At 37.3% G+C, this 20,557-nt stretch overlaps 3 protein-coding genes across 3 annotated transcripts; 2 read left to right on the top strand and 1 right to left on the bottom strand.

Annotated features, from left to right (window-relative positions):
* The first annotated feature begins 1,285 nt into the window (after window positions 1-1,285).
* Window positions 1,286-5,136, top strand: LOC103433258 (protein CIA1-like). Its single transcript, XM_029092752.2, has 10 exons — window positions 1,286-1,555; window positions 1,637-1,783; window positions 1,994-2,212; window positions 2,356-2,420; window positions 2,783-2,848; window positions 2,971-3,039; window positions 3,798-3,860; window positions 3,953-4,028; window positions 4,350-4,433; window positions 4,869-5,136. Exons 1-10 carry the CDS (start codon window positions 1,370-1,372, stop codon window positions 4,941-4,943), a joined length of 1,050 nt encoding a protein of 349 aa, XP_028948585.1. The 5' UTR covers window positions 1,286-1,369; the 3' UTR covers window positions 4,944-5,136.
* A 7,706-nt stretch (window positions 5,137-12,842) lies between these two features.
* Window positions 12,843-16,978, bottom strand: LOC103433259 (cell division protein FtsZ homolog 2-1, chloroplastic-like). Its single transcript, XM_008371502.4, has 8 exons — window positions 16,676-16,978; window positions 15,248-16,010; window positions 14,856-15,155; window positions 14,592-14,682; window positions 14,037-14,161; window positions 13,663-13,755; window positions 13,328-13,393; window positions 12,843-13,228 (listed from the first exon to the last, which is right to left on the bottom strand). Exons 2-8 carry the CDS (start codon window positions 15,896-15,898, stop codon window positions 13,109-13,111), a joined length of 1,446 nt encoding a protein of 481 aa, XP_008369724.3. The 5' UTR covers window positions 15,899-16,010; window positions 16,676-16,978; the 3' UTR covers window positions 12,843-13,108.
* Window positions 16,979-17,820: 842 nt separating this feature from the next.
* On the top strand, window positions 17,821-20,257 carry LOC103433260 (iron-sulfur assembly protein IscA-like 1, mitochondrial). Its single transcript, XM_008371503.4, has 3 exons — window positions 17,821-18,138; window positions 18,248-18,365; window positions 19,923-20,257. Exons 1-3 carry the CDS (start codon window positions 17,949-17,951, stop codon window positions 20,020-20,022), a joined length of 408 nt encoding a protein of 135 aa, XP_008369725.1. The 5' UTR covers window positions 17,821-17,948; the 3' UTR covers window positions 20,023-20,257.
* Window positions 20,258-20,557: the final 300 nt, after the last annotated feature.

The following is a 20,557-nucleotide window of genomic DNA, read 5'->3' as shown; positions in this document are numbered from 1 at the left end:
TAGTTGGTCCAGGCTGAACTCGCTGAACTCGCTGAACAGATAGGGGAGAAAGAGAGTGGGGGCAGGGAGCCCCTGTATGATCTCGCACTCCGTGGGCAGAAGTTCTTCAATCGGAGCAAAGTTGTAGGAGAGCACGTGCCTGGGGTCTACTGAGGGTTTCACTAGAAGGTTTCAATTCTTACAGCAGAGATGCTGCTGAGCTTGGAGGATGTTATGGCAGGAGAAATTGACATATATATTTTTTGAGTGGGAAATGTAGATAGAAGGGAGGAAGATAAGGCATCCATATCTGGTATCTTTGATCTTCACAACGAAACCCAACAATTGGATTTTGCTCAGAAATAGTAGATCCGTAGGTCGGAATAAATAAAGGGTGTTAGGAGCTTGGGATGGTGGAAGCAGTAGCTAGTCAATTGGGTTTTGCAGATTCACGGTGGAGGTGAAAAAAATGAAAGATAACCGACATAACTTTTTGTGTCGATTCCGACAGACGGCGCCAAATGTTGATGCACAAACCGGAAGTCTTGGTACAACGTAAATTCAACCGCGAATCTGCATATAATGTAAATAACACAAGATGTATTGTGGTTCACCCCAAGGTTTGGGCTACGTCCACACTAATTGTATTTATCTGAGAGTATTTGTGAAGGAGAGAATGTGAGAGCTTTGCTATAGATAGGAGAGACTTAGGGTTTGCGAGGGTGAGGAGACCCTTTTATAGAATAAGGGCTCATTCCCTAATTACATATTTGCCTATTCCTTTATTACATAATTACATTTAAGTCCCCCTGAGTATTTATACGAGATCTAAATACGAGGCCCTAAATATGGTATAAACAAGGGATTTTAATTCTTTTAATGAATTTAGGGGTATTCAATCAGGATTTTAAGTGATTATCTGAAATTCAAGATGTATTCAATTAGAATTTTAAGATAGTTTATTAAAATCCTTAGAAATCTGGATGTATTCAATTAGGATTTTAAAGAAGTTTATAACATTCAATGTGTATTCAATTAGATATTGATTTTAAAGAATTTGAGAAAGTTGAGAAATTAGAAGGAATTGGAGAGATTTCGTAGTGTATTTTAAGCATAAACAAATCTCACCTCTCCCCATAAGTTTTCAAGGGAATTGAATCAAAATTTTATATGAAATCTCTACAAATCAATTAAACTCTATAAAAATCCATGAATTTATAAATCCATTAAAATCTCTACAAATTCTCAATTGAATACACCCTACGTGTTATTTTGCGAAAAGGACTGTTTTGCCCCTGACTCATTTTGTCCTCGTAGAACAGTCAAACACACAGAGCATTCACACGGTCAAATACTCTTCCTCGCCGAGAGCTCACAGCCCCATTTGGCCATGGAGTTAGTGAAGGAGCTCCGAGAGATTCAGACGCTACAGGGCCACACTGATAGGGTATGGAGCCTCGCCTGGAATCCGGCCACGGGTGTCGCCGGAATCCCCCTTTCCTTCGCTTCCTGCAGCGGCGATAAGACCGTTCGTATTTGGGAACAAAACCCCTCAACTTCTTCTTGGGATTGCAAGGTGACCCATCATTTTATTTGATTTTTCCATTTTTTGTTAAATGGGTCGGGTTTTAATGGAGTCCTCAATTCTGGGTTGCAGGCAGTCCTGGATGAAACACACACCAGAACCGTCCGATCGTGCGCTTGGTCCCCATCTGGGAAGTTATTGGCCACTGCAAGCTTCGATGCCACTACTGCAATTTGGGAAAATGTTGGGGGCGATTATGAATGTGTTGCCAGTCTAGAGGTATGAAATAGTGAAAGACTCTTGCTTTACATAAATTGGTCGATCTTACAAGTTGGGTTATTATGATTTTTGTTAGTAAAGATATTGTTGTTAGTGGCATTGAAAGACTATTGATTTGCAGAATTGTCGATTTTGCAAGTTGGGTTCTTTTGAATTTTGCTCGTAAAGTGAAACTTTTTTTTTTTTTTTTTTTTTTGGTGTGTGTATTAGGGTCATGAAAACGAAGTGAAAAGTGTGTGTTGGAATCCATCTGGGTCTATGCTTACGACTTGCGGTCGAGATAAAAGTGTATGGGTATGGGAAGTGCTGCCCGGGAACGAGTTCGACTGTGTTTCAGTTTTGCAAGGCCATACACAAGATGTGAAGATGGTTCAGTGGCATCCCACTAGGAATCTTATATTTTCTTGTAGCTATGATAACACTGTCAAGGTAAGAGCTTGGAATGTTTAAGTGCTCTTACTACTTTCCCTACCACCGTCCTATACAAATGGTTACTTTTTTTTCTTTCATTACGTATCAAGAAGATTGGACTTCCTCAGAGTTTTTATGATTCAGTACAATGTTTCTTGCAGATATGGGCTGATGATGGTGACGATGATGATTGGGCATGTGTTCAAACATTAGGTGAAACTAACAAGTACTACACCTTAGCCTCTTTGCATCTCAAAATTTCTGCATCATCTTTCTTTCTTCAGAATTATACCCTTCTTTTTGAGTAAAGTTTTCCATAACGTGTGCGTGTTCAATCCTATGCTCTTGTTCCTTAAATGAGGTCATGCTTCTCTCTAATTGATTAGACATTGAGGACTAGAATGCGGTGGGTGCAATGCACCTTAGCTGTTCATGTATAATTCAAAAGGAATATAATTTCATCTAGGGCTGCAGGAGATTTTTTGTTGATTGTAATACATGGTTGTGAATCAGTTGAGTTCTTAGGACTGCTAGCACTTTTTATTAAAGTATGTTACTCTAATTCAGCTTAATCGGTTTTCTTGTTAGTGGTCACTCTTCTACTGTCTGGGCTCTATCATTTAATGCCAGTGGAGACAAGATGGTTACCTGCAGGTAAGCAAAAGTGTTCTCTCCCTTTAATGTTTGATTGGTTTGGATACCAAAACACCAGTTATAAGAGTATCTCTGATGAATAGAAATTGAAGAAATAAAATGACAATGTACTGATTTTGCAGTGATGATCTCACTCTAAAGATATGGGGATCAGACGATACAAAGATGCCTGCTGATGGTTTTGCACCTTGGTGAGTAGCTTTAGGAGTATTTCTTTTTTATTTTATAGAACCCATACATGAATTCGGTTTTTTCACTCATGTGAATTATTTAAAAATTTTGAAGTACTCTCTCAGTTTCTCTCTCTCTCTCTCTGTGCATGAATTTGAAACTTTTTATATTTTCTAGAAAGAAGACAATGCATTTGCGTTTTATTGTTAGACAAAAATGTGTCATCCTGGATTTGCCCAAATAATTTGTCGTTGTGCAAAAAAGTCCATTGTGGGTATGAAGCGAGATGTGTGAATATTTCTTACATGAATAACTATCATTTCCAGAATAATGTGATTTCACTGAAATGAAAATTTGAAACCAGGGGCTGACAACCCCTACCTGTGCCCACATTTAATTGGGTAATGAGAAGCTATTGGTCTAGATACTGATTCTTGCTGATAGTCCGCATCTGTTAAGTTTAATTCTTGTGGGAGTGTAAGAAATCAATATGGTAATACCTGGAAAAAGTTGCGGGATTGTCATTTTTTTCATGTATTGCCGAAAGCCACAATTACAAATTCGCCGCTGTTTTACAGTGAGTGCAGTTGCATATGCAATATAGGAGTTGGCTGCTTCTGATCTGAAACTAATCAATGTGGTTTCACTCTATGTGGTGATTAGAATGTTTCATTTAAATTTTCAGATAAAATATAATATCAAGGAGTTGAAGTTAATTTGGTAACAAGTAATTTGATTGGTAGGGTTGCAAGATGATGCATTATTTTGGTTTTTTCAGGCGACATCTTTGCACTCTTTCAGGTTATCATGACCGGACAATATTTTCAGTTCATTGGTCAAGGTAATAGAACCAAAGAAATAGTCCCAATTGTTGAGAAACTCAAGATTATTAGGTAATAGAACCCTAATTTATATTTGACTGAAAAATTACAGGGACAATATCATAGCCAGTGGAGCTGCAGATGATGCAATAAGATTTTTCGTGGAGAATGATGAACAAGATGGTTTGGTATGTCATAATCTTTAACCCTTATTGATTATTTTAGAATTCGTTTTGTATGCCTTAATATCTGCATTGGTTCTGATGGTATACTGCTAATAAATATATCTCTAGAGCTTGGCGTGGATCAATTAATCCAATGCTTTTTAGACATATAGTTCCGTTCCTAAATCACTGGCAAGGTTTTCGATTTTAAATTCGTCTTTACTTCTGATTCGGATGCAACTGTCAGTAGCAAGCTCATCAAGTGCTAGATGATTAGAGCAACTCCATTATTTGCTTATCTGGTTTTGAGAGTATTAAGTAACCGAATTGTATGATTTCATTCAGGTTGATGGGCCTTCATATAAATTGCTTTTGAGGAAGGAAAATGCCCATGACATGGATATCAATTCGGTGCAATGGAGCCCCGGGGTAAGATTTCTCGTCCAGTGCTTTTCCTTGTGAATTGAGGGCTTTCTGGCTTGGCACTAAGGTTTTCTAAGTCTTATCTACTACCATTAATGCCACCCCAACTCCAGTGGCTATCACAACCCATCCTTGCTTCTTCCACCGTACTTTCTGTTGTGTTCATCACTACTCCCACGGTATCACCACCACCACCCCCTATCATAGTGAATACTACCACAACCTACTACCACAATCATCATCGAACCCCGGACTATCATTACAAGCGTCACTGTTATATCACTAGTACATTTAGCTAGTAAAATTTTGTAATCGGTTCTATTTGTGCATATTGAGAGAGAGGGGTTTTTGCTATATGGAGAATTATATTTTTATATACGAGGCCCAACGTTCACACATATTCTGACATTGCCCTCGTACATTGCTGTTATTTGTTCTTAGGAGGATCAGTTTCTTGCTTCTGCAGCCGATGACGGGACGATTAAAATATGGGAGCTGACATCTGATAGCTGCTAAAAGAAACCCTCTGCTGCTAAGTGTTGTGTAATTGCAAATTTGTTAAATATTTCTTCTATACTGGTCTCAATTTTTGGGAGAAAAAAAAAACCTTGAAATTTAGAATACTTAGTGAAATGTGGCTTGTTTTATTGTGAAGTAGATGTAATCGTGTAATGAATCTTTATGAGAAGGAAGATGGCTTACAGTATTATTTAGAATGTCCAAGACATCGACTTGTATTTTGCCACTTTGACAATATCTCAACTCAATCACGAATTGTCATCTATTTTAATTTACATGACATTGTGAGATAGGCTTGAGAAACTGAGAAACTTGTACGGTGGAATTCCGGTTGCACGGAAGGTCCTCCAATGGTGGATTCCTCATCACCCTCTGCCCGTTTGACAATCAAAGCTGACATTGTGTTCCAAATAGTGTGGTTTAAATTTGCTTGCTCACTAGCCTTCAACCAAATCATCTCATGGGAGGGCTAAACGATCATTTTGATCAAACAGAGAAACGAAACGGTTTGTTCAGTAGGGAAGGGGAATTCGAACTCGGGATTTCTTTTCGTATAATGTGTTGTTACCGTTACTTATACTACGGTCTAATGATATATCTTTTCACTTATAAGTGAGAGATCTTAGGTTCGATTCTCGTCAAAAGCGAATTTGAACCACATTATTACTAGCTATAGATGGCAACAGATCGGTTTGGGGACGAAAATATTATATCTATCCCCATAACCACGAAAATTAACCATATCCATAACCACAAATTAACTATCGGGTATTATCCATAACCATACCCGTTGGATAACGGATTTCTTATCAGTTAAGGATATATTCGTTAACACAAAAAATATATTCGTCCAATTGACCCATGATAATTTAGTAAATATTAATTTCGTCATTAAATTTGATGTATAAAATGATTTAATTAATGGATCTTGTGGAACATAAAAATTTAAGCTAAACATTGATAATGTTGGTTGATCTTTGATATCTTGCATAAATACTATTAAATTCTCATAGATTTTGATTCATATCAAAACTTTTGAACTTAGCCACAAAATGCAACTCACGCAATGCAATTTTTGTGTTCTCAAAGTAAAGGATTCGGTGAATAATGAATATACACATATATACATATAATTATATTATATATTATTCGGTTCAGATTCGGGTACGGATATGGATTGGGGACCCCTATGACCATATCCAAAACCATAACCGAATAATATTCAGTTTTTCCCCATACCCAAAATATACCCGAATTTTCATACCCAAAATCAATCAATTCAGGTAGTTATCCACGGTTATCGGGTTTAACGGCTAGAATTGTCATCCCTGTTGCTAGCCCATTGTGAGGCTTAGCCTACCTCGCTCTCATTTAGTGCAGATAATATCGTTTGTTAAAAAAAAAAAAACATATGTTACCACCATATTATTACACTAGTTTGCAGCACTAGTTGCATAACTTTTTACAAAATTCATTCTTTGCTAACCTAGGTTTAACCTAGTTAGCTCTTCTACAATAAACTCAAAACCTAGGTTAGCTCTTCTACATATAAACTCAAATTCCACGCCGTATAGTTTAGATTAAACTAGAATCCCGCATGAACATGAAAAATGCATACTTTTTAGCAAAAATGCAATCATTATCACTAACAAAAGCCATTCCCACATCATACAGTTATCATGTATTTGAAGCATCCCGGGTTTGAAATCTTCCGTTTTCTTAAATTATTGTAATAGTTTCAAATCTTCATCTCCACTTAATAATAGAAAATTAAAAAAAAAATCACTGGGAAGAAACATTGTAATGATCATTATAATTATTAAAACAAAGATTAATGATCTTATAAAACTAATAAGAAGATTAAATTATCATTAATGAATATTCAACACCTGTATTCTATTCTTAATCTGCCGGAGTTTTCTCTCCTCCCCTCCTCAACCAACGCAGAACGAGCAGTCATAATCCCACCCGGAAACAAAGAAGCATCAAAAGCTGAACAGTCAACCCAATCCTGCAGCAACTCCTCCTGCCCCCAAATATCCGGAATCCAAACCTGTCCGGCCACCTCCATTCTGTGCTTCTTCAACCTCTCACGTCCACTCTCTTCCTCTTCCGCCGCCACCGCCGTGGGATCTTGATCCGCAACAACAACATGATCATCACCTTCTGCTGCAGCTGCATCATGACCGTCCATTACTGAAACTTCCTCGTTTTCATGCATCTTTCGTGACGTGCTTCCTTGCAGCTCCATAAAACTGTCATTTTTCTTTAAGATCTGCTCACCATATTCTTGCATCTTTGGTAGAACTGGAGTGTTTTGGATGATGGGTTTCTGCAGAGAGATTTGATGAGCCATTTGAGATCGTTTTCTTCTCATTCAGATTCAGAAATGGTGATAAAAATCTGTGCTTGCTAGAACTTGTTGCTGCTTCTTCTTCTTCTTCCTCTGGTAGTTCTTGTAGTTCGAACTCTCTGAAATCAAATAGGTTAGGGAGATATGTGTGTGCGCTAACAATATATGGAGGCTAGAATGGGTGGGGAGTTGCGTTACACGTCAACTCAATAGGTTTTATTTTGGCGTATGGCAAGAGACATGTGTACGTGGATTGGCTGAAATTGGAGTACATTTTATGTGGCTTAGTTCTTGTTTGAATATGATCAAAAAGGAAGGGAAAAGGAGACTCTGGTAATAAAGTACAATATACTTGTGTCCGCCGAGAAGAAAGTTGGGGCAGTTCAACTTCTTATAAGCACATATAAGGTTTTTAATTTTTTTTATTTGAGATTCATGCATTCATATTCTCAGTACGTCACATGTTATGTGACGTGAGAGTACGTGGACTGTTGGTTCAACATATGAATAACATGTTCTGATATAATGAAGAAATGAGTTCAACCTTATAAAAGTAGTGGTAGTGTTGTGATATTAGTTTAATTTCTTATAAGCACATGCAAGGCTTCTTAATTTCTCAACGCAGGATTCATGCTCTCAACTACATGTGCATCTCTTATGTAATCCACTAGTGTTATTATGCTAGGTATGGTAATATTTCTCTTTATTTATAAGTGATGGGTCTTATATTCAACTCTTGAGAATGAAAAGTTTGATCTCATTGTGTGGCTTAGTCTCAATATCTTACACCTTTAATGCAAATATGAATTTGGCTACAATACTTATATATATTTAATATAAACACCATCTCGATAGTCAGATGGTAATTATATTAAACACATATATATTTACATGAATTATATATGACCGTCAAATAGTGATTGTAAAAATTGTCAGGTCGATGTTGATTTGGAGCATCGTAGAATAGGACATTGGGTTTGGGGCATGGTTGTAGCAATATAGGATTTTATTTGGGGAAAAATTGTTTACATTCTAAGAAAATTTGCATACTATTCAATCTTATTCAATACAAGATTGAGACCTTGGGGTTTTCAAGTAGATATTTTCTGATGCATATGCATACTAGCTACTAGCTAGCAGCCCTTGGTTTGTTACGGTTCTCCTTTGAAATTTAAGCACTCACCTTATCCAAAAGGAAAAAATTAAAATAAAGCATTGCTTACGAGCGATAATCGTTACATTAAAATTTATGATTTCGATTTTCTTTTATTTAAAGGAGAAAACTTATAGGAGATGATCATGTAACATTTTATGTGTTTGCTTCTCTCTTTACACAATAATTTACGTGCATATCTCTTATATTCACAAACATAAAAAGTACTTTCGGAGTTTCAAAAGAGAGCAAAACCCCAAAACAAGAATTAGATAACACACTGAGAAATACCACAAATCATTCACTGGTTTACCAACTGTTAAATAGATAGAATCATAAACAAATTTAATTGCATGTGGTAGAATCTAGTCCAACTGAAAATCAATTGGTAATGAGCAGAAACGACAATTAACGAAAAACTTTCATCTTCAATGTAAGATACTCTTGACAACAATTACGAATACCGCTAATATTTCGATGTAGAAAGAGAGAGAGACAAAATAGTATTACATATATATATTTACGTAGGGTTTAGGAGAACTAAAAAGATTTTAAACAAACTGATTGGGTGATTCCACTATTTGTGTATTATGCACATTGGCATCTTTTTCTCCAAGGCCCCCATGTTGTCATGTCTGTCTTGTTTTTGCCTCTTTAAGAGGGGGGGGGGGCACTATTGACAGAAAATGCATGGTGCAAAGGAAGACGGCAAGTAATACTTCCTCGTGTATATATTATTGTTTTACAAGAAATTACAATTCTTCAAAGATATTTCGAGATGTAAAATGTAATTTATCTTATTTTATTTTTTCTTTAAAATACTGTACAATTGTCACTGTAACTGTTTAGAGATATATGAAATTGCCACCCGTTAAGTATTTTTGACAATATTTTGAAGGAGAGTTTAAGTAGCTAAAGTAGAGCTTAAAAATACTTAAGGAGGGCTTATGTAGCAAAAAGGGCGAGTAAAGGCAATACCATCCACTTCCCCTTATATGGATCCACTATTGCATGGAACTTTGAATGTTGTGTAAATGTTATTTTTTGTTTAATTTTATGGTAAATTGAAGTATATATAAGACATCTGTTTCATTCATTTTGAGTTTTATTGACAAATAAAACTTACAAACGCATCAAATGAAAACGATGAAAAGGAAAAAGATCGAATAGATTCCTTTACATACATAATATTTAAGGATAAAAAGGAGAATTCGAACTCGAACTCGAACTCGAACTCGACACACATGAAGGAGTACATATATTGTAATCAATATGGTTACGTCCACATTTACGATGATATACTTAGTCCATCCACACACTATTTGATGAAAAATCGAACCCGATGTACTGATATTTGAGGTTATTTGTTGTAAACATCACAAGAGCACAATCCAAGCATATGTGGATGGCTATAGGTCTCGAGGGAATCGACAACTAGTCACACTACTAGAAGTTAACATCTATTTCCATAACCACATGATTTGGCAACCACAGCCCCACTGGAAATGTTGAAAAAGATTGACAGAATGTAGCCATGAGGGTGTGGGTGTGGGTAAAGGGGTGGGGTAGTATAGGTCCTAGGTTCGATGAACCTCCTCGTAAACCATATAAAAAAGATTGGCAAAATGTAGCCACCAAACAAAAAAACACCACTTGAGAACTGGTAATCACTTTTGTTGTTTTTTAGTTAAAATGATCATGAGATTCACATAACTCTCTACTTCATAATTAAAATCGCAAAAAAAATCTTTAAGTTTGTTCATTGTAAATCAATATGGTCAGTCGATGAAAAATTTGTTAATGTTCTTGTTAAATTGTCAAGTGAACGATTACATGATCACCTTTTAAGAGTATTTTTGTCAAACCAACCATTCCACTAATTTACGGCGGACAAATTTAGTGACCACTTCTATCGATTTTCAATGTCAGGAACCAAAAGTGATGAGTTATGCCAATCTCAAACTATTTTAGCTAAAAATACCCACTCTTTTTCTCTTTATATTCGTGCTCTTTACTCTTGATTACCAAATTTAAGAAATAAAACAAAAAATAACGAACAAGATGAAACATGAGTGTGTTGAAAATTTGTGTCGTTATCATTTTATTTAAATCATTCATACAAAATGGTAAAATAGCAGAAACCACTCAAAACTTTGTGAATATGAAATACAAGAATTTGATAAAGGGACTGACAGAAATTGTCTTCTATCCCTTAGTAGAAAAAAAGAAAAAGACGAGTTGGTATTTTTCCGGTTTGAGAAACTACACAAATTGTCCATTTTAGCCTTCAATATCGCATAGTACAAAGTTATAAAGTGCATTGTCATAGGTCATAGGCCATGTCATTTTTCTGTTCATTGTCCATTTTTATGGGGCATTGGACAATTTGGGCCACTTGTGAACTGATGACAGTTCAATCAGATTTTTATTTTCTTCATTTTGAAACTGCTAAAGTGGAATTCAATGGTATCAAACTCGTGAGTCATGAAATTCGAATTCAATATTTTTTACTTATAAACATTAAGAATGTTACTAAACTGTAATACTAAGTGACGCACGTATTATTCATTGTGAAACTTTTAAAATAGGTCGAATTATAGTTGGCCAGGTTATTGCAATTCAAGAATAATGACTTAGCTTCGTCAAAATTTTCGGTGGATTAGTACGTAAAGTCAAATGATTATAAACTAAATTTTTGTAAGTGTTCTTTATATTTTTTTTAACTTGCAATACCTTCAAGCCTTTAACGACGAATTAAATGTCGATATAGTGTCTCAATAGCGAGGAAAAAAGTTCTCGCTGCAGTCTTTTCTTGAAGGGGCTCCTACGGGGACTGGCGAGGAAAGAAATTGCTTGCCCAAAACATTATGCGAGAAAAAGAAAGAAGTTAGCGAGGAAAAATATTCTCGCTAAAGAACATAATTGTAGAAGATAGGTTGTCTCAAAACTAAACAATTTTGATCGTTGAATTGCAACTCAGAGATACAAAGTTCACTCTTTTTACAAGCAAATATCCTCACTTGATCAATTATTTTTTCTTGAAGAATGTTGTCTCACCAAATTTTTTTTCGATACAAGTAATATTCTACATTAAATTCAACTAAATACAAAGAATAAAATTCAAACTGAGTGCAATAAAGAGCACATTACTCTAATCAACTTAACTAATCCAAACATATTCTCATAGTTAAATAGATAACTATCCTTGCAAATCCAGCATCTAAGAGCATCTCCTGAGTACAATTGACATTAATGGTCAATAAACACAACAACAATGTTTTCTAACTGGAATACCAATTCTGATGTGGTATGACGTAGATTGGCAATCATCACCTTTGCTGTGAAAATTGACAGCAATTTTAAATTTTTTTTAAATTGATTATTAAATGCTATTTACCATTTTTATTATTGTTTTTTATTCTAAATGCAGAATTCAAATTCAGTACAATACTCTAACTAACTTGACTAAAGTTATCAATCTAGCATCTAAGAAGAATGTTCAATTCATTTGATCATGTAATTAATTCATTTTCTAGCACATAATTTCATTTATTTGTGCATTTGGCAAAGCATTTCCACAAAATTTCAATTTACACCCCCTCCCGATGAATTTTCAACCCGTGTGCCGTTTTGGCGGGTACATGCTCAAGGACTCCACCGGCTTGGCGCAAACCATCCAAACCTACGCCCGAACGAAGCAGCCGCACCGAGTATCCACTATGCATCCTTCTCGCGAACCATCTTGTTATCATGTACTCGAAATGCGGGGATCGACTATGCACTCAAACTGTTCGACAAAATTCCGCAGTGAAACTTGGTTTCTTGGACGGCAATGATAACTAGGTTTTCTCAGAATTTGGGGTTCTCGGAGACTTTAAAAACGTTTTCCCAGATGAGGGTTGCCGGAGAGAACCCAACCCAGTTTGCATTTGCAGGTGTTATAAGAGCTTGTGTGTTTCTCGGGTCGATTGAGATAGGGAAGCAGATGCATTCTCTTGCTTTGAAGTTGGGCTTGACTTGTGAGTAATTTGTGGGTAGTAATTTGGCCGATATGCAATGGAAGTGTGGGGTGATGGTTGATGCTTGTAAGTTTTTCTAGGAACTGCCATGTAAGGACGCGGTGTCATGGACTTCGTTGATTGATGGGTATGCAAAGAGTGGTGATTCTGAGGCAGCTTTACTAACTTATAAAAGGATGATTGTTGATGGGATTGTTATAGATCAACATGTTCTTTGTACTGCATTAAACGCTTGTCCTGCGTTGAAGGTTGTAAGTTCGGAAAGTGTCTTCATTCGACTGTTCTGAAGTTAGGACTTCAAACGGAGGTTTCTGTGGGCAACGCTCTGACTGATATGTATGTGAAGAATAAAAAGAGGTGTGCGAAAATGATTTCCCTTTAAATTGCTTCTATATCTCACCTTCAAGAGAGAAAATGCTGTACATGCCAATGATGTTTATTCAAATCTTCCGACGAAAAACAAGATCCAAATGACTCGAAATGGGAAACATACACTCGGACGTGGATGCATTCATATAATATGAAGGCTAGAAACTGCTAACAAATGGCAAATTGAGGATCTATCATCTAGTATCTACAGAGGCATATTTAAATCCCTCATGTGGATGCTGAGGTGAAGAGGTCAGGAGGCATGAGATCAAGCTCTTGGATAACGGGAGCCCCCCTTTTTCTTCAAGAAATCAGGAATCTCAACTGAACTACCTTCCATGAAAGAGGATGGCCGTCGATTGATTCCAAGGGTGACATCTCCTTGCGCCTGCATTTTGGTAGAGTTTGTGAAATTGGTTAAGAGAGGGAGAGAGTTAGTTGCGTGAGCGCGCGCAGGGGGGGCGGTGGTGCATGTGTTAAGGAATACCTGGAGTGGCCTGCCTTCATTTTCTTCTTGGCGTTTGAATCCAGTAGCAATAAGAGTTATACTGACCTGTGAAGACACGCAACATGGAATTTTAAGATGTATTCAAACCACAAACCACAGGTGAAAGATTAACCGAGCATGTATATTTGTTTACCAATTTGTTACCAATGATACGCTTTTAGATGCAGATATGCAATCCTTTGTGATCATGCCATAACGATTGGAACAGCAAATTTACGATGTTCAACAGAAATCAGGAAGCTTTTGGAAGAAGGCATATGAGATTTTCTTTTGGTACCATGTTCTCTTCAGAGAAAGAGAGAACAAATACTTACTTGGCCACTGAGAGATGGATCTGTCACTGCTCCAAATATTAAATTTGCTGTAGGATCGACAAGATCATATATAACCTCGGCTGCAGCATTTACCTATGAGAATTTCCCCATTTGAAATTAGAGGGTAAGAGAAGAGAAATACAACGCCATATCAAGTTATCAACTGTGAAATGGATGCAATGGTGAAACCGTAAGAATAATTTTGAAAGACAGCTTTATCTCACAGAAACAAGGCAGACCAGACTTCAACGTGGAACGGATTTTCTTTTACAAAGATTTGGAAAGGATCTTATACAGAAAACAAACAATTTCAGCCCATGACTCCATAGATAGAACCAAAAAGCAGAGTAAGAGTGAGAGAGAAGATGAAGTACCTCATAAAGGGTCAAATCAGTTCCCCCAGTTATGTTCCAGACAATTCCAGTCGCCCTCTCGATACCAATATCTAGTAAAGGTGATTGGATGGCATTTAGCGCAGCGTCTCTTGCCCTCGTCTTCCCTGCTCCAAGAAAATACAAAGCTCAGAAAAAAATCATAGCACAAAACTAAGAAAAAAAGAAGTTTTGGGGTCATCAATACTGAAACAAATAGGCTTGACGACGATGTATCCTAACATAATTAAGGAAGAAAGAAGTTTTGGGGTCATCAATAATTCGAATCTAAGACCGAAAGACCTATTTGAAATTCTAACAAACTTGAGATTATGTCTCCTTTCTGACCTTTCCTTCTCATGCTCTAACAAAAAAAACCTGAGAAGTTCTAGATGCCATTTATTCATTTATTCTGTATTAACTTCACAAGAAAGTTAGCCACAACGGTGTCATTCAGGAAGGCAATAACCAAAATAATCAAGTCCGATATTAAAAGTGAAGCCAATAATTTGATATAAGCACTCTAAACATCCTAGCAGTATGTAGCTAAAGCATTACCAGTTGCAGTTCCTATCCCCATCAACGAAGAACCTGCGTTGGCCATTATAGCCCGTACGTCAGCAAAATCCACATTTACCAGTCCTGGTATCTGCAATCAAGATGATAAACCATCAATTATAGTAACAAACTATTGCCCGAAAAAGGGAAATGCAATGATCCTCAAATAAATAATCAAAACCCTTGATAGACTAGATGAATGGTCTTAACAGTCAGAAGTTAAGATTACACTTCAATATACAATATCTTTAAAGATCACCATACCGTGATTATATCGGAGATGCCACGAACACCTTGTCGTAGAATATCATCGGCCAGATTAAATGCCTCCGTTACTGGGGTAGATTGGGAAACTGCAGTCAATAACTTGTCATTTGGAATGACTATCAGTGTGTCAACGTTTTCTCTCAGAGCTGCGATTCCTTCCTGGGCTTGCACTGCCCTTTTTCGTCCCTCAAAAGAGAAAGGGGTTGTAACGACACCAACAGTCAATATACCCATTGACTTTGCAACGCCTGCAACTATCGGAGCTCCACCAGTTCCAGTTCCTCCACCCATTCCTGCCTGCATATGAAGACATTTAATGTCAAGTGCAGAAATGCATAAAATAGGCAAGTGTTGGGAAGTCACGACGGAGGAATAGCATTTGAACCTACCGTAACGAAGACCATGTCTGATCCATACAGTGCTTCTTCTATTGATTCTTTGCTTTCTTTTGCAGCGTTCATACCAATATCTGGGTTTCCACCAGCTCCAAGACCCCTGGTAAGTTCTTGACCAATTTGTATACGGTTCTCGGGAAAGACAGGAGACATTTTCATGGCTTGAATATCAGTGTTAAGAATCCAGAATTCCACACCCTTCATTGCACTCTCTATCATGCGATTAACTGCATTTGACCCTCCACCGCCAACACCAATAACTTTGATTTTTGCTTCACCATTACTAGGGGAAGATTTGTCACTTAAACTCTCAGTGACACCTTCACCTGAAATATCTTTTCTAGGGTTGCTCAATGTATTGTTTCCCTCTCCTCTAAGCAATGAAACTTCAGGGTGTAGATTCAGAAAAGGGTCTCTATTATTCTGATATGAACCGACACTCTTAGAGTTGATTGAGCACTTAACTTGAGGCAAACTTGACTTAAGGGTTACACCCATAAAACCGTACTCCTCAGACACTTTTAAGCTGCTAACTCTTCCCAAGTGATTCTCCGTTCCAAGGTGACCCCCAAGTCTTGTTAGTATCCCCACCGGGTTTCTAGTATCAGAAAGGGTAACATAATTCGACGCATAAGTCGCCATCATGTAAAAGCTGAGACTTGAAATCTCAGAGACAGGTAAGCTGATGAATGCCAAGAAATTTAGAAACCCAAATGACTTAAAATTTCAGTTCCACCACAAATCTCTCTCCCAACACCTGTTTACCAAAAAACCAGATAATTGTAAGAAACCACAAAACGTAGCAGATTAATTACAAACACTCAAAGGCCAGCAAATGGTAAAACGTCACATGTCAACTAAACCCAAATCAAACACAGACCCCACAAACTTCATAGCACGCATTACAATCCCAGAAAATAATTACAACCCGAAAAGCAAAACCCACGGCAACTCTGCTACTCAAAGTAACTATGAGAAAAATTAGAAAAACAATTAGAAAAACGAACAGCAAGCAAGCAAGCAAGCAAGCAAGCAGAAACCAATTAGAAAAACAAACCAGAGAAATGTAAGAGTAAGACCCCATAAACTTCATATGGCACATTACGGTCCCCAGAGAAAAATTACAACCGGAAAAGAGAAACCCAACAACAATTAGGCAAAATTCAATAGAACTATGAAGTTAACAGCAATCAAGCAAGCAGAAAACAATGAGAAAGAAGCAAACCAGAGAAATGTAAAAGCCCAAAAGACAACAATTATGTAAAATTCAATGCAACCATGAAGTTAAACAGCATCAAGCAAGCAGAAAACAGTAAGAAATGAACAAACCAGAGAAATACAGAACACACGGAAACCCAATTTCCAGAAAACAAGAACGAAACAGAGAAATGGGCAGCTGGGGTTTCAGAGAAAGTTACAGACCTGATAAACCCGAAGAGACCTAGGAAGCAGAAACAAGAGAACTCCTGGGAGCATTTGGGGGTGTAGAGCCCAAAGAGCCAGATTTGGACTGATGATTGCGAGTTGATCGAAGATAGAGAAGCGTAGGAAGTGGAAAAGGAAGCAACAAACCTACTAAGAATAATGAGAAATCTGATTGAAAGGGGAAGTAAATGCGATTTGGTGGTTTGGATTTTCAGGTGAAAAGCATGTGGGTGTGGGCTCTTTCGAAAACAAACACAAAGTCTCGCAAAACCCTTTTCTTTCAGTGACAAGGGTTTAACTGTTGGGCTGTTTTTCTTATTGCTTCAAGTTATTGTGTTCATTAGTTGGGCCTAATTGTAGAGTGTAAGTGAGCATCGAAAATGAGGGGACAACGTTTGATCACCTGATATGTCTGACCATCCAACGTTGATACGTTTCAATTATGAACATATCATTTGTATTTGATTATCGATTTTTCAATGGCATACATGTTGATGTGCTTGTCCGTGAAATGTCACATGAGAAATAATTGACAACGTAAAATCATGTTATTTGACATAGTTTGATTGACATTGACAACTCACTATTTAATTTCAAGTCATGATCGTTCAACTTCTTGAGTAACACTGGTTACTCGTTAACCACTATAATTGTTAGGTTCGACACAAAGGTCTCCACATAATATCACATAAAGCTTTTTACAGTAGATCGAAAATTTTGAATTTAATTCTTATGAATAGAATGAAATTCATATTTATAAGAATCAAAATCAAAGTGCCTGAACATACTAATACATATACAGACCGTACAAACCGTTGCAAAAGGCCAAACATAACTACAATTAAATACCACTATCATTGTTAATGGTCACTAAGCACGTCAATAATCTTGATTCTCGCTTACTCTCAACAAAAAAAAAAAACAAAATAATCTCGCTTAAAAATAAAATTATCATTAACATACAAAAAAATCTAATTTCACACTCTTCGCTTTTTTAAAATAAAAATTTAAAATACACAATTAAAATTTTGGAGGAAAACCCACATATAAACATCACAGGGACAGGGAGGTAATTATGTCACAAGCGAGAATCTATTGCGACACGCAATGATGTTCCTGTCGTCCGCGGAAACTTCCAGAAACTTGTTCAAAACGCAACGTAGAGCTGAACGAAATGACGGAACTACCCGGCGCGAGTTTCCAACGGGTTTGCCCTTAGATCCCAGAGAGACAAATCTGGGAAGAAGAGAAGACATAAAAAATCCCACCAATGGCTTCGCAAATTCTGGCGGCGGCAGCCGAGAGGATCGGACCGGCGGCGAGGCGACAGGCCGTGAGCTTGACGGACGCGGCGTCGAATCGGATAAGGCAGCTCCTAGAGCAGCGCCGCCGGCCGTATCTTAAACTCGGCATCAAGGCTCGCGGCTGCAACGGCTTGTCCTACACTCTCAATTACGCAGGTGCGGCGCCGTTTCGTTCCTGATCGTCAAGTTTCTTCTTTTTCTTGAATTTTGTTGAGTTGAATTGTGAATTTCGTAAATTAATTTGCTCCGATTTGCTCATTTGTAGATGATAAGGGGAAGTTTGACGAATTGGTGGAGGATAAGGGTGTGAAGATTTTGATCGATCCGAAGGCTCTGATGCACGTCATAGGAACGAAGATGGATTTTATAGATGATAAACTCAGGTAAATCTTCTCTTCCTCTTTTTTCCCCCCAATTTTTCTCTTTTTTTGGTGGATTTGTGGGAAATTTATTAGCATGTTTTGGCTTCTGAGAAATTGTTTGGTTTTGATTTGAATTGGGGATGTGTAAATTTTTTGTTTTTGTTTGGTAGAGAAAATGAACTTTTGCTGTGTTAGAAGTGGAATAGGCCTTTTTGTATTTGTTTCCAGTGTCAATTTGATGTTAGGATGCTAAACTTGTGTATCGTAAGGATAATAGGTCTTCGAATTTCGGGTTGAATTCCGGAGAATATATGAGTTTTCACCTTGAAATGAACCAAGAGTCTTGGGGCCTGTTTTGGATTGCTTCTGGGAAGAGCTAAAACTGCTTTCTGGCAACAAAAAATGCTTTTGATTAGGTTGGCAGAAAAACTTATAAGCGTTTTTTTGGTTGTATTGTAGAAGCACTAGCACTTTCAGTGCTTTTACTTATGAGAAGTTAGTATTGGTTTGGTATTGATGTACTTTTATAAAAAGTGGGTATAAAAAATGCTGGGCTCAAAAAGGTTTTTGGTAAACACTTAAAAGCAGCTTATTTTCACAGTTTTGGGTGAAAAAAAGCTGAAAACATGAAGCAGCAAAAATGAGCTTATTCTTACATCACAGTAGAAGCAATTTTTTTTTCAAAGCACAGCAATACCAAACCAGCCTGTAATCTCAAACGAGCTCTTGCAACCGTATGACAATCAGTAAGCTGATGTGCTGCAACTGACTTTTTTTTTGGGGGGGGGGGGGGGGTGGGCATTTTCATAGTTATGGTGGGTATATTGCCATTTTATCAACTCGAACATTGTCCCAACGAAGCCTCTGCTACCTTGTACAATACCTAGACTGGTTCTGCTTAGCACTGATATTATCAACATCGACTTTAGGTCTCCACCCTCCTACTAGATATTAAATTGCCCATAATGTCACCTTCGCTGATGGTCAGCCTTCCATTCCTGTCCTCACAACTATCGCATGACCATTTCATTAAGACCGACAGAGGACCATGATTTTAGGGTTCATCACTTCCACTGCTGCCATTAGTACTTCAACCTCTGTTTACTGTTGCATGCACGTGTTGTGCGCATTCAATGGAAAACTGAATGTGCATGCTAAAAGGGTGGCTTCCATGTGCGTGTTAGGAGAGATTATGGTACATGTGTATCCATTTTTACATGAGCAGAAACCAAACCATGAAGAAAGGTGGTCTGCTAATTTTATTTTGCTTGCGTTTTTTTTTTTTTTTTTGGGGTATATTTGCTTGCTTTATTACTCCATGAACAAGTACTTAAAAATGGGAATCTTGACACCTTTGTTTCAAAAAAGCAGCTGAATGGCATGGTATTTAGGTCCCTCGTTGATCAGATAAAAACTTTTTAAATTCAACTTCTGTGGGTCCTGATGTCTCCTTTTCATTTGTTGGTGGTGCATTGATACAATCAGGATATGCCCTTGGCTCCACAACTTGCTTGCTTATGCCTTTGATCACCGTTGCCTTCCTGCTTTTCCTCACGCGTAATTTATTTACTTTGGCAGGTCTGAGTTCGTATTTATCAATCCCAACTCTAAAGGACAGTGTGGTTGCGGGGAATCGTTCATGACAACAGGCAGTAGCGGAGCTACCAAGAAGGTTTAAAGAATCATATGGCCAGCTAGTGACGTACCAAGACTTTCACTGACTAATTATTTGTGTTGGCGCCGGCGTGACCATTGTAGTCTCTGCTAACTCGGGTCTTAAGTTGGCATTCTTCTGTAAAGATGATTCCAATTTTGTTTGGGAGAACACTTTGTATATCTATAAAATTTTGTGCTTCCTGAAATTGTATGAACTTTTGTAATGTCAACATGTAAAAGCTGCTGACTTGTGGAAATTGCGTTGACGATTTTTCACTTATAAGTGAGAGGTCGTATGTTCGAATTTCATGACTGACATGTTTGATCTCTTACCTCTTAGTGTAAATATATCATTATATAAAATGAGTCATGGATCTTACTCCAGTTTTTCAGATGGGGTTATAGTTTTCACTCTTGAGGGATTTTGTTTTTCATTGATATGAGCCATATTGTGTACCGGAAAATTGAACACAAAACCTCGAGTACAAAAGTGAATTTTCTTAAACATTTGAGCTACAATTGATTTTTTGAGCCACTTCGTTTTTCTGATTCTCAAA

The sequence above is a fragment of the Malus domestica genome, chromosome 14 (genome assembly GCF_042453785.1).
Source record: "Malus domestica chromosome 14, GDT2T_hap1".
Lineage (NCBI taxonomy): Eukaryota > Viridiplantae > Streptophyta > Magnoliopsida > Rosales > Rosaceae > Malus > Malus domestica.
Note: the sequence above shows the minus strand (reverse complement) of the source record. Positions and strands in the feature narration are given on the sequence as shown.

Excerpts from the sequence above, each read along its gene's own strand:
- LOC103433258 (XM_029092752.2), top strand. The coding sequence starts at position 1,370 with ATGGAGTTAGTGAAGGAGCTCCGAGAGATTCAGACGCTACAGGGCCAC. Across the intron at positions 1,784-1,993 it reads AATGTGTTGCCAGTCTAGAG|GGTCATGAAAACGAAGTGAA; the intron begins GTATGAAATAGT and ends TGTGTGTATTAG. Across the intron at positions 4,434-4,868 it reads CGGTGCAATGGAGCCCCGGG|GAGGATCAGTTTCTTGCTTC; the intron begins GTAAGATTTCTC and ends ATTTGTTCTTAG.
- LOC103433260 (XM_008371503.4), top strand. The coding sequence starts at position 17,949 with ATGGCTTCGCAAATTCTGGCGGCGGCAGCCGAGAGGATCGGACCGGCG. Across the intron at positions 18,139-18,247 it reads CTACACTCTCAATTACGCAG|ATGATAAGGGGAAGTTTGAC; the intron begins GTGCGGCGCCGT and ends GCTCATTTGTAG. Across the intron at positions 18,366-19,922 it reads TTTATAGATGATAAACTCAG|GTCTGAGTTCGTATTTATCA; the intron begins GTAAATCTTCTC and ends TTACTTTGGCAG.
- LOC103433259 (XM_008371502.4), bottom strand. The coding sequence starts at position 15,898 with ATGATGGCGACTTATGCGTCGAATTATGTTACCCTTTCTGATACTAGA. Across the intron at positions 14,162-14,591 it reads GGGGATAGGAACTGCAACTG|GGAAGACGAGGGCAAGAGAC; the intron begins GTAATGCTTTAG and ends TTCTTGGAGCAG. Across the intron at positions 13,229-13,327 it reads ATGAAGGCAGGCCACTCCAG|GCGCAAGGAGATGTCACCCT; the intron begins GTATTCCTTAAC and ends ACCAAAATGCAG.